This window comes from Limulus polyphemus, unplaced genomic scaffold (genome assembly GCF_000517525.1).
Source record: "Limulus polyphemus unplaced genomic scaffold, Limulus_polyphemus-2.1.2 Scaffold2555, whole genome shotgun sequence".
Classification (NCBI taxonomy): domain Eukaryota; kingdom Metazoa; phylum Arthropoda; class Merostomata; order Xiphosura; family Limulidae; genus Limulus; species Limulus polyphemus.
In genome coordinates, this window is record NW_013668165.1 from 45403 (window position 1) to 59864 (window position 14462).

A 14462-nucleotide genomic window follows, 5' to 3' on the forward strand; every position below is an offset into this window, starting at 1 on the left:
GACGACTAGCGCAGATAGCCCTCGTGTAGCTTTGCGCGAAATTCAAAGCACAAACACACACCTACAACGTAGTTCACTCTGAGTCAGTGTTTGACTTACCGATCAATTTAAAAGAGACCGAGGTTTAAGTTATAAAAAAAAACTGATCTTTTATAATATGTGTGACGAATTATAAAAGTAGCCGCCATGAAATATTTCCAGTTAGTATTTTCGTCGTTTATTGCCCCCACCCTGGAGTATCAGCAGTAAACTTAAGGGTTTATAACGCCAAAGTTTTAAATTACTTCTTGTACCATTGTCAAGCCTAGCTCATTAATCCTTTGGAACTACGAGGGTTTTTGATTTTTGATTTTTTATCTATTAGACTACATTTATATATTCTTAGTTCATTAATCCTTTGGAACTACGAGGGACGTTGATCTTTGATTTTTTATCTATTAGACTACATTTATATATTCTTAGCTCATTAATCCTTTGGAACTACGAGGGACGTTGATCTTTGATTTTTTATCTATTAGACTACATTTATATATTCTTAGCTCATTAATCCTTTGGAACTACGAGGTACTTTCGTAAATAAAAAATTAGACTATATTTATTTATTCTTTGATTTTATTGTGTAATAGTAAACTTTCTAGAAGTCTATATTTTTCGATAAATGCTAACTACTATTACAAAAATTTGAAAAACACCATTTATATTCTTCCAAAGACAGTACTTCAAAACATGTATAATGTTCAAATCAAAAGGAATTGGTACTTACACCAGATGTCGCTTCTGTCAGCTCTTTCCACAAGTCATTGGTACGGGCATTATCATACTGATATTTTGTAAGAAACATCTGTAATAGAGAAAAAATTTGAATCATAAAACTGATAAACATAACCAAAAGTATTATCGTTACTCTAAGGTTAACAACACTAAATACAGACCCTTTAAGTTCAAAAATCGTAATGCTACATATTTATTGTGTACTATAACCTATGATAGCGCATATCTCGTTTTGGAGAAAGAAGTCAAATAATGCATTCTACATTCTAAAGTCTATGTTTTCTTTAAAATTTACATAAAAGTGGAGATCTGAAAGCCGAGTTATTTTTATTTTAAATGTAACGATTTAATTGTTTTTACTATAATAACCTAAACATCTACTATTAAGTAGTTTCCTCCTTATCATTGACACTGCAAGTACTTTCAAATCGGTAGTTTTTATTGTTATTCTTACTCTAGAAATTTATAACTTGACGAGAATATCTCAGATACACTTATTTAGTTCTTTTCATTACGCTAAACTGCTTGCTTGAAATTATGTAAGTCACAACTTTCGAATAAAAACTTTTGTATCAAAGTAATTAACATCACTAATTAACGCCTATATGTTTCTGATTTTTATCAAATAATAATAAATATTGTTTGATATATATAATCAGTGAAAGTTTTCGAATATCCTAAGCCTAATATGAGGATCAAGATATCAAACTACGTTCCTCCTATGTTCGTTGTACATTCAGCTGTTTTGCGAATGAATTAATAGAGATGAAGAAATTGATTATGAAAGGCACATAAGCAAAAGTTTATATGGAATAATGTTTCGTTTGGAAACCATACGATAATAAACTCAAAATGCATAGAAATGACACCATCTATTAGTTTAAGACGATTAAAATAGAAACAGACAAAATATGTGAATACAGTCCATGAATCTAAGTTACGTACTTGAAAAATAATTTTATATTGGAAATGTGTCGCCATCTATTAACTCATAAAATTCAAAGTACAGAGAAACAAATGAGAGCCACAACATTATGTGTGTATATATATACAGATAGTATTTTTTTCCTTATGACCAAGGACTTTACATAGTTAGTGTTTTATACGTACAAATTGGAAAATGTATTGTTTTGCAAATGCGGGAATTTTTTAATCGTATTCTTTTGTGCTTCTTGGTTTTGAAACTATTATTAAAATTTCTTGGTTTTGAACGTTTGCTGAGTTATGTCACCTCAAATGGGTCAGAGGTAATTTTACTGACTTGTAACGCTTAAATCCGAGGTTCGATTCCCTGCGTTGTACAAAGTGCGGATAACCTACTGTGTAGCTTTGCACTTAAACACACACGCACGCGTGAACTATACAAGAACAACGAAAAAGGTCACAACAAAACCAGATCTTATTTTTTTATTTTTGTTTTCCTTCGCTGAAATAGTAACATTTTAAATGGTAAGTTTGTTCTCGAAGTAATTTACTGTTTGTCTATAAACCTACCGCATTTTAGGATAAGAACTGTAAAGCGATGGGCGTGATCGAGTAGTTAATATGCCTGGACAATGAATCTGAGGAATCACAGTCAACGACCCATTGCCGCAAAAACTGCAGCTTTAGGTCGTGGGTGCGATGTAAGAGAGACGTTCAAATTCCACTATTTAGCAAGACAAAAGTAGAGGAGTTGACGATGGGTGCTGTTCACCAACTGTATACTCTCTAGTCTATCAGTTAAAAAAGTAAGGCTGTTCGCAGATAGCGCTTATGGAGGTTTGAGCGAAATTCTAAAACAAACAGAAACCGTAAAGCCTTTCATGAAGTACTAAAATTCTCAGATATTTACTTTCTTCTACTGTGGATGTATGTGAATAGTAACATTTTGCATGTACTGGGATCCATAACAACCCGGTATAGATTACAAAACTAGAATGAATACATTGGGTGCAATATTTCAGAAGTTACCAACAAAAAAAAAAAAAGAAAAACGTGTAGCTTTAAAGCGAGTCCTACTGACCTAGAAATTTGAGATAAATACACAGGTCGTGAGGTTACGGTGTTAAAGTAATAACAAATGACTTAATCATCTTATACTTTATAGGTAAACTATGTATTTTTAAGGGCAGCCCCGCAGTAATTCACGGGTAAGTTTAAAAATTTATAACTCTAAAATTTGAGGTTTGATCTCTGCGGCTGGCAAACACAGATAACTTCTTGATAGGCTTTGTGCTTAACAGCAACCAAATCTTATTCAAAAACAGTTCTTCAGTAAAAACTTATGGGAATTTATAGAACCGTGTACTTTAGTGCTTGCATCATTTAAAGACATTCACCGAGCCTTTTATTCACGGAAATTGACTGAGAAGAGAGATAAGTTTGTGCGGGAAATTCCTGGTCCAGAAAGAAAAAGCGTTTTCGTGAAAAGATCCAGGATGTGGATGTTTTGAAGTTTGGGTATTTCTTCATGAAATATATTTTAAAAGTTCTAAAGCATTTACACGTTTTCTTTAAGTTAACATAAACAAGTCTATTAACAACTGGAGTTATTACAAGTCACGTTAACTGTTCACGTACGAACATAAATAAAACTAATTGCCCAACAAGTTATGAAAGTATATTGAACAGTTGTTTTGTGTTTACACTAGATCTGCGTACCTATTAGTTTATTCCACATTTAAAATTATATTTTCTAAATTTTGTTTTCCGCTGAAGAATATTAAGGTATATATATATAAATAATATATATATATATATATATATATATATATAACTAGTATTTATTGACAAGCGCGTTATCGCGTTGGGTTGCAGATCGAGGGATTCAAGGCTCGATACGTGATATCGCTGAACCGATGCCGGTTTTGTAGCTGTCAAAGTATTATAAAAGTGACAGTCAATCATTTTATGTGGCCTCTGGTTAGTAATTCAAAATTAGAGATGCCTAAATTCTAAGTCTCTGACCTGGCATACCGATAAGGTACCATTCGGTTTGAAAATTATAATTACCTTTTCATACACAAAAATATAAATTATGTTTTATCAGTTTCACACGTCTGCTTCAAGAAATAAACTGTGTGCTTCAGTTTAAGTATTTTTTTTATTTTTTAGCTACTTGAACATTTTAAAATTACGCAACGAACTTTCATTTAAAACTAAAATATTGTCACTGAAATTCGACTGATTTCTTTATACAAACTATTTCAATAATTGTACAGATGCTCTTTCTCAAAACGAAAAAGACGCACGTTAGACCTGTGTTTGACTTTCTGTTTTGGAGCTGTCGTCCCCAGTGGGTCAGAGTTAAGTTTAGGGCATCACAATTCTCAAATCTGTGGTTCGATTTCCCATAGTAGACAGAACATAAATAGTCAATTATGTAGCTTTGCGCTGAAACAAACAAACAAATTCAGCGTTGGCGAGCCTGGTTAGGATCCGTGCAATACCACAGAATATTCTTTATATTTTAAGCTTTGAGTGCGTTATGTGAGTAACAGTCAATCCCTTAGCATGGCTAGTGAGTGGTAGGGTGCTGCTGACTGGCTATTTTCTCTCCGGTCAGTAGTTCTAAATTAGGAACATTATGAGATAGCCTTAGTAGTTTTTCCATAAATACGGAATACAAAAATAATAAAAAATGAAGCAATACAAATTTACGTTTTTCAGGACATGTACGAAATAACTGAAAGAGCTTATGAATTTGATCTACTAAGAGATGCCCGTTAAATGAGGAACTTAATTAAGAAATATACTATGGTGTCATAAAAATCAAATAATTTAATAATGTGCTCAGAACACCCTAAAAGACGTAAAATAAAAAGAAAAGTATTACGTACAGTGGAACAACATGATATTGGTGTTTTAGATAACCTTGCGTAGAACTACAAATACAATAAATAGATTTGATCTTCTCGGTTTAATCACACGAAGTTATAAAGAATAAGAAAAGCATCATTAAAGGCTAACGCTGATTCTGTACTGTAGAATTTCTTGAATCTGAACCGGATGGAGAGAAACATGGCGTCCTTTTTGATTTACGTATACAATGCCAGTAACTTATGCTCACACGTTTATTAGCATTTGTTTTTAAAATGTAAATCCTGTTTGACATGAAACGCTGGAATAATATTTTAATGCACGATAAACGTGGTGCAACCATGTAATTCTCTTACTCTGATGGTATTGTAATTGACACTGTAGCTGAAGTTCAAGGATCGTACTTCTGAAACACAAGTAAAATATATATATATATATACTATTAATATTATTTACAAATACTGTATGTTATAGCTAGTTTTCAATAAACAAACTTACAGTGACACCCTTCCTGAAAGGTTCTTTTCCAACAAAATATTCCAGCATGCGAAGAACTGATGCTCCCTGTAAAAAATAAATAAATAAATAATATATATATATATCATAAATAGGATGGATACAAAATTAGATATTCAGACAACAAAACAAAAAACAGTAATGAAGACACGTCGGCAGTATTCAGCTGCTAAATTAATTCAGTACTAAAATGAGACACATAAACACCAACTCTAATACAACATCAACCAACAAAAAGCAGCAATAAAGACATATTGATTGTATTCAGTCATTAAAATAATTGAGTACTATACATTGACGTGTAAATACCATCCATGGTACATTATCAAAAAACAAGGCAGCAATAAAGCTAAGCGGCCTCTATTCAGTTACTAGAATAATTCAATATTACAGGGAGATGTATAAATTTCAGTCGTGGTGAATTAACAAACAAAACCAGCAACAAAGACTTCCGGATTGTATTCGGTAACTAGAACAGTTTAGTACTACACAGATATATGTGTGTGTGTGTGTGTGTGTGTACACTAGCCACGGTACGATAAGAACAACAACAACAAAACGACAACAAAGCCTTGCGGGCTGTATTCAGTTACTAGAACAGTTTAGTACTACACAGATATATATATATATATGGAAATACTAGCCACGGTACGATAATAACAACAACAACAAAACGACAACAAAGACTTGTGGGTTGTATTCAGTTGCTTAAATAGTTCAATACTACACTGAGACGTATAAATACCAGCTATGGTACACCACGAACAAACAAATGGCAGGAATATATAATTTACTCACTTTACAGAGACGTTTAATAACACAGGCTTGTGATGGTTTTATTCTCTTGAAATGTTTACATGTTCTACAGTAATTCCTATACGCTGAATCCGAAAATGATATCCATTTTGCTCCATCACGTACAAATTTTTCACATAACGTCATAACGCAATGCATTAAAGAAAGACCACAACACGCAGTTTGAGACTAAAAGGCGTAGATTTCACAAATAAAATCAGGATGAATGAGTATGCATATTCGTTTGACATCACTGTTCTTTCCTTTTCTTCAGTTTGTTTGTATTTTTGTTAACAAACATAATAACAAAAAATGTTTTGATCTAAGTAAGAGTTTTATTTTCTTCCCAATTTGTAAGAAATCCTTACGTTATATAAAAAAATTAATATTATTTTCGAAATTTGCGTAGCTGAATTGTGGAAAATCCGTTATCAAAACCAAAAAACTTTTATGAAGGTTAAATTCGCAGGCGTGCGTTATCAGTGGTGATATAGGAATACTTCATGTTCGACAAATGATTATGATTTAGTAACGAAAAGAGACAACAACGAGAAAATAAAACAAATTTCAGATATATATAAGTATTTACCTATGAGTTCATAGTATAATGTTCACATAACAAACATTTTGAGTTTAAAGACTTTAAATGCGTGATTAAAGAGAAACAGTAAAGAAAGACATTTTTGTTGTATAAATTAGCTTCTGCGTTTTAGGTTTCATACTTAACGAACCTTGCTGTATGAAATGGTATCAAATATTTCTGTTATCTCATCAGGGTGGTTAACAATTTGGACAATGGGATGAGAACTTAGAGTTGCATCCAGATGCATCACTGGCTGAAGATCAATGGTTATGAACTGATCCTCCTGGATAACCAAAGTAAAAAAAAAAATGAGTATTAAATCTACATATCAAACTGTATATCAAAAATCCATAAAAAGGATATTCTAACAGATGTTAAGACTAAAACGAGACATAAAAAATACGTTTTTTATGTATTTATACTTCAAGAATTCGAAAAGTAATATAATTTACAAACAACATTTTACTGTATTTCCACTACATACCAAATACAAATACTTGATGCATATGTTACCAAATTTTTATTAAGCGATTCCTATGTGATAGTAACACACTTATAACCTATTTTGTAATTCTATCTTTCACACTGTGTTAATATAGACATTAATTTGTGTTTATTTTTTTAACTTGTTCTGTTTTGTTTTTTTTGATATCCCAAAGATAGCTTAAAATAGCGACAACTAAGGGCAAAAATAGCTAAAATATGGCTAAGATGATGTGTCGCTCTTACTGAAAAATGAGATGATTATACATCCTCAAATGTAAATGTAGCTAGAATTGAAACAAAATCAAGTAACGTTAAAGCTTTCTTAACACACCTAGAATATCTATCATAATGTAAACATTTCAAAACCGCTTGACGTTATATAATAGTAGAAACATTTCTGGACAAATATTGTTTAGAATTTTATTTCCAGTTTGTAGTTTTATTACAACATTGTACTCTAAGAGTTAACTGGAGTATTACACGCGTATCTGATTATATTGCAAATGAAAATTACTCGAGTTTGAATTTTTTTTTATGTACAATACAGGTGTTAAACCTGTCTCGTTGATAATAAACATAACCTGACGGACATACACAGAGGCGACCAATATCAGCAGAATAAATATAATTGCGTAATTAGGAAACCGCTTACTTACTATGTCCCATGTTGGCTCTACATGTTTCATACCCTTGTATTCTATGTAGCTAGCAAACCCTTCGTTTAGCCACAGGTCGTCCCACCACTTCATGGTTACTAAGTTACCGAACCACTGCCAGAAACAGACAAAGAAAATTAATTATATTGCAGAAAACAAGTCGAATGTTGTTATTTTTGGCACTCTGACAATAATAAATAGATATGAGAGGAGGAAAACTCAAACTTGATAGCAAATAATGAATATCACATTTTATTATTACATTCAAAATTGCATAATAAAAACAGAGTATGAAAAAATTTAAAGGTCTTGAATTTAGTCGTTACACAATACTATGATATCCATTATATCTATTTATGAAGATAAATTATTAAGCAATACGATATAATATTTTGAACGTATATAAACATAAAATGTGATATTTGAATTACTTGTAATGCCTTAGATCTATAGCTGTGTCTCCCACAAATATTTCAAACACGAACTTCAATCTAATGAATAAAAACCTTCGCTTGAAATGCATGACGCTAAGGTGTCGAACCACAAGCGAACATTATTGTAAAGCCCATCATTTATTTCAGTACTAAATAGGACATACGTCATGCATTAATAATTAGAACATGTACTTACTAGTAGCTTGAGTACAAAAGAAACCCAGCTGTTCACTTTAATGAGTGGTTTCCTTACCATGTGCGCCATCTCGTGTGCTATTACAGCTACTATCCGTTGTTTGTTCTGGGGGCTAGACACATGAGGGTCATAGAGCAGATTTGTCTCCCTGAAAGTAATCACTCCCCAGTGTTCCATCGCTCCAGAGACAAAGTCAGGAATAGCAACCATATCTGAAATATAAAAACCACAGAACTACAGGAGTAAATTCCTATTACTATATGTCTTTTAGTGAAATAAGACATTGAAGGAAAGCGTGGATTAAAACCAGAATTTTGCATACCCCATGAAGTTTAAAGACAATGGCATTCTTTAAAATATTTGATGACTGTTTTATGTTATTATGGCACAGAGTACAGATTCTGAGTTTTATTTCATTTCGTTTTTCTATCCATTTGATCAATTAATTTTCTATAATTAATTGTAAGCTACACACGTATGAAATACAAATATTAATTATTGTGGATTTTAAAACACGATTATAATTCTTCTCACAGATATTAAATTGAAACCTATAACTTTTGACAAAGTTAACACAGTTGTTCAAAAGTCAAGCGTCATATTTGAAGCTCGTAACAAAAACATCAGAACAAGTATAAATATGGTTTATTTTCTTCTCACAATTTAGAAAGTACAACTATACATAAAAATGCTTCTCTAATCTTCAATTAGAAATGAAGAACGTAACTTTTAAATATACCATCAGTTATTTGGGAAATAAAACCCACCTTGTTTCGGTAGAGGATAATCCAATTGAAAGTAGTCCTCGTAATGATTTAGAATTCTAACACCAACGTCTAAGGCGTATTTAGTTTTCTCTACTTGGTCAGGGGTGGCGTATACACGAAACTGAACAACAAGACGTGTTTATTATTAACACTACACGAATATTTCATTGGCTTATTATTGCTAGGTTGATGTTAAGCATTTAGTGGCAAAGACAGTAATTTTGATTATGTGATATTTTTCTTCAAACCGTGGGTAATACACATCATCCTATCCTAAACTGTTATATGTTTGAAGAGTTTATTTTGTATACAGATTGAGACTAAGAAAAAATACTGTTAATTCAACTAACTGAAAAATATAGGATAATAGATTTATTCTGTAGTTGCATTACAATTATAATTCAAACAATTTTAAAATTAATGTTAAGGTATTTTATTGCAAAACGCACAGTACATGATCTTTAAAAAATATAATTTATAATGCAAACCAAACTAACGCTGGGTAGAATATCAATACGTTCAAATACAATAATAAGAAATGGTGACATTTAATTATGAGGTTCAAATACATAAATTTAATACATCCAATACTTTCCAATACACCCGTCAAAAAATAAGTATCTATGAGATTGTCCTTTATACGTGTAAACATAAGTATTCAAGTTGTGGTAGCCCATTCGCTGAAGGAACGTTTATCTAGATTTAAAGTTTAACACCAAAATTGGAAGTCAATCGAACATAAATTACCACGTTTTTTTATCATAACAACATCCAGCAAACGATGAAAAGTATTAAAATTGCTCTTCAAAGATAATTTAGTATTAGAGCTTTCGAAAAATACAATTATTTGTGCTTATCGGTTCACCATTTGCTGAGAAATCTTCATTTGAAAATGAGTTCTTACTCCAAATTTTGTCAAGACTTTGGTGAAAGTCCGTTGTGTTTTGCAAAATAATTTACCTACGATAGTTCTATTTCAATGCTAAACTATTCAATATGTACTGGTACTCGTAGTAACTCAAGTCTCATTTGAAAAGTGCAAGGTTAGAAGGTATGATGCTTACTATGTATGAAACAACTGCATCTTGAATGCAGTAATGATGGGTTCCTGTTAAAAATACAATGATCAAAAAAAGAGGTCAACTAAAAACGTTAGAATTCAATCAAAAGAAGGTAAAAAATTTAAATCAGAAAGAATATTGTACTTTGTTTTTCTAATTATAGATATTTTCATTGTCTTAAGTCATTCATTGATTGACAGACTTAGATATGATTGATCAGACCTCAACCAACGAAATTCATTAGAATAGTTGAGGAACATTTAATGTTGTTTCTACTAATTGCACAGAGTGTGCTAGATATGATGAACATTTTTAAAACCATTCTAACAATGCAACTCAATGTTAAAAAGAATGGCCCTCAGTAAAAGTAACCTTGCTTTGAGTAGACTTTTCATCAACACTAAAATAACATTTTGCGAGTTCCTTTGCATTTTTTGAAACAACAGATCGAAACTTCAAACTTATAAAAAGTCGTGTATAGGAATTAGTCTAGCGTATTTTATCTTGTTCAATGTAGACCTCAAAACGTGACAATTTCTGTACAATCAACTCACGATTTTCGATTAAATAACCATTTCAGTTATTATAACTCATGCTTAGGAGGATCAGCTGTGTAAATGTAAAGATGATTTTAACTAATCATATGTATTATTATAATTCAAGTACTTGAAAATAATCTATATAGATGTCCAGTTTATTTTAAATAATCATGTGTATTATTGTAGTTCAAGTACTTGAAGATAATGTATATAGATATGAAGTTTATTTTAAATAATCATTTGTATTATTGTAGCTCGTGTGTTGAAAAATCATTTGTGCAGATATAAAGTTTATTTTGAGTAACCAATCAATTTAATGTTCCTCATTGTAACTTCTAGAAATAGTTCCCTGGTAGGTCAGAGATAAGTTTACCGAGTTGCAACGGTAAAATCCGGGGTTACATTCCCCGTTTAGTACAAAGTGCAGATAGCCTATTGTGTAGCTTTGCGCTAATTCTGCAAAAACACCAACGTATATAAACAAAATCTCATTTATAAAAATAAATTATGTTTTTCTGCTGAATAACCCAGAAGAATGAATTAGCAGCAACGAAGCTATATATTATTCAAATCCTATATAAGTATAGATTTACTGTAATGAGTATTATAATTCAATTTAAAATACCATACATATACAGTGAACATTTGAATGGAGGTGTACGGATCTGTGCTGGAGAAACGTGTATGCATTTAAAACTCTCGAATGAACACCTGATTGGTTGTATAACATGCTTTAGATATTTACTATGCTACTTCTAGAATACAGTCGCATATCGTTTGGCAGAGAAACGCTTGAATACTTATAAGTTTATTGTCTGGTGCGTTGGTTTTATTGTTATTTCTTTAGAAGACTATCATGTTTGAATGTGAAACATTTAGTGCACGAGTATCATTGAATAAACGGAGGCTCTGCCAATCACACAAACATAAATTTTCTGTAGTCGTGCATATTTCACTAGGGAACTTTATGAGGTAATTTCAGTTACTGCAATATATGATAATACATGTGGGTAAAATATCTTATATGAAATAACTCTTGGAAATACGTTTGGATGCAAATAGGTTGCTGTAAGAACATCGGGGGGGGTCTAAATATTTTAAATATGTCTTTTATTTCAGCTCTCCTTTTTAGGGCTCATCTGAACTGTATTAAGTCCTCTACTAAAAGATATAAGCATATAAAGACATTTTGTTTGACAACTGTTTGAAAAACTTCAAGATCTTCATTGGTGTAGAGTAAGTCCTCCTGTGGTCCTTCTTCGCCAAACATAGGAGGCGCAATAAAGATTTTTTGTTTGTTTGTAGTTTTATAATTAAACTTGAAATAATTAATTTTCTCGTTTCATTATTTTTAATAGAACTTGAAAAGCGTACGGTTTATCAAAAAGTATATGCAATATCCAGTGTCGTGGAGGCTTTTCGCCTAATACCAAGGCTCATCAAGCGGCTGAGATATGAATAAATCGACTGTGCTTGAGACGTTATTTATATTATCAAATTGCATGAACAACAACTGTTGTGATAAGAACTACATTAAGTTAGTGAGGTGTAATTTTCTTGTTAATCTTTTGCCCATCAGTGGTTGAACGGTAAGCTTAAAATCAGGTTTAGATATCCGCGGTGGTGAGAGCACAGGAAACTCATTGTGTAGCTTTGTGCTTATCAACAAATATACAAAAATTGATTTTATATGAGTCAGTTACAAATCGTAATTATAGATAAGAATTAATAACACTATATTATTACTTATTGTTTACTATTACCATTTGCTTTTACTTGAATTGACTTTACCCATAATTCAGAAGAACTAGCGAACCAGTAAGCTAGTCTTCTTTTTTTCCTAAAGCTTGTCAAGCAACTACAGCGTCAACGGGAGAAGGTTACCTTTGTAATTCTAAGAACTTCTGAGCGAAAATAAAGGATAAGGTGTATCAACAGTTCAAACACACTATATCTGCCATATCCAGTGCCAACGAGGTATTTCACAATACCAAAACTCATCAGTCCGTCTGGAATACGACAAACACAGTAGTGGTTGAGACTATCAAACAATGGATTCCCACTTTTATATCTGGTACACTAACGGAAAGGCATAGCAAGTTAAAACTACCAACTGCAGATTGATAGACAGACAGATAGATAGATATTAATTCCGTTCTTAATTCTGAAGATAGGATAAATCTAAATGATTAATAATGGTATATATTAGTATATTTAAATATTCAGACACATACCGGCTTATTCTTCGCTGTGGAAGACTCTTTATAGCCAAAATCAGACACGATGAAGCATGCTAAATACGTAACCATTTCAACTGATTTCTCAAACGTTGTGACCATCAGCCCGTCATTTCTTGGATGTTGGCTCTGTGGAAATTTTGCGGTGAAAATTAGTATGATATTTTCAATTAAGCCGTTAATTTCGTGTAAAACACATAAATTATATTTTCAAAATGTGAAATTTCAAGTAACTTCCACAATTTTCTAAGATGATCAACAATCTTCTAAATCAAATTTTCCTCCTGCTTACAATGAAACTGCTATCCTAAATGTTTGAGATAATGAAAGACGTAAGATGTCTTGTAGAAACGTGTTATGGGCCATAAATTCCATTAAAATGTTAAAAAGTAGTTTAATTTAAATTAAATAAATTTGTTAATTCTTTTTGTGTCAACAAAAACATTATACGACACCAAATTCATGATATTAAGTAACCAAACTATTTCTTTAAGTCACCAGAGTCATTCTATTGTTACCAAAGTCATTCTAATATATTGGTATCACGCAGAAATAATAACTGGTGCTCTAATGTTGATGTTGGTTTCAGCTTTGGAGAAGATAACCAGTAAGTTGTGTTTTAATTTAAGTTAAAGCAATGAAGAAGTTGTAACATCACAAAATCTGGACTTTAGTTCTCTCAAGTTTTATAAATCAAAATCAGCGTTTCAAGATATGGATTAGTTTTAAAAGTTTGCGAATAACTAGTGGTACAATTCTTTCATTAGCTTATAGGTATGTTTTGAAGCTAAATGTATGATTTAGAGTACCTTTAACTTGATGGCATTGTCGAGATTTAGAAAGTAGTGTCTGAAAACGTTTTATATTCATGTACTATGTTTGTCATCTTGCTTAGAACACACAGTTCTTGGAGCTGAAATGAATGAAGTCTATTGGTCCGGCATGGCCATGTGGTTAGGGCGCTCGATTCATAATTTGCGGATCGCGTGTTCGAATCCCCATTCCACCAAACATGCTCGTCCTTTCGGCCTTGAGAGCGTTATACTGTGACGATCAATTCCACTATTCATTGGTAAAAGAGTAGCCCGAGAGTTGGCGGTGGGTGATGATGACTAGCTGCCTTCTCTCTAGTATTTTACTGCTAAATTAGGGACATCTAGCGTAGATAGCTCTCGTGTAGCTTTGCGTGGAATTCAAACCAATTATGTCTATTTTAATATTATGATAACATTCCAACTGATAAAAACAATCACACAAATAGACGTTATGAACGCAATAAACTCCACTAAAAACAAAGCCCTAGGAGAAGTCAGCATACAGGTTGTCCTCCTTAAAAAGGCACTCAAAGATTGTATGAACACCTAACAGCATTATTTAACCTATCTCTGAACTCTGGATACATCCCGGTTTCTTGGAAGTAAGCGATTGCACTAATGTTCCATAAACCAAACAACTACCGCCCGATCATTCTGATTGGCTGTGAAGGGAAAATTCTGGAAAAAATAATTGGAAACAGACTTTCAAATTATCTAGAAGAAACCTCAAAATTACCGTAAATCCAAAATGGATTTATGAAATATAGACAAACAATTGACCACTTGGTCAGATTAACATAAACCC

At 32.0% G+C, this 14462-nt stretch overlaps 1 protein-coding gene across 1 annotated transcript in view; it reads right to left on the bottom strand.

Moving 5' to 3' along the window:
- LOC106467285 (glutamyl aminopeptidase-like) overlaps positions 1 to 14462 on the bottom strand; it is a gene marked incomplete at its 3' end in the record, with an annotated part of 64929 nt that overhangs the window by 41571 nt on the left and 8896 nt on the right. Inside the window, 7 exon segments of the mRNA XM_013927621.2 lie at positions 764 to 841; positions 5071 to 5136; positions 6615 to 6749; positions 7609 to 7722; positions 8296 to 8450; positions 9006 to 9126; positions 12840 to 12971. Of these exon segments, the coding sequence (XP_013783075.2) occupies positions 764 to 841; positions 5071 to 5136; positions 6615 to 6749; positions 7609 to 7722; positions 8296 to 8450; positions 9006 to 9126; positions 12840 to 12971 (801 nt within the window).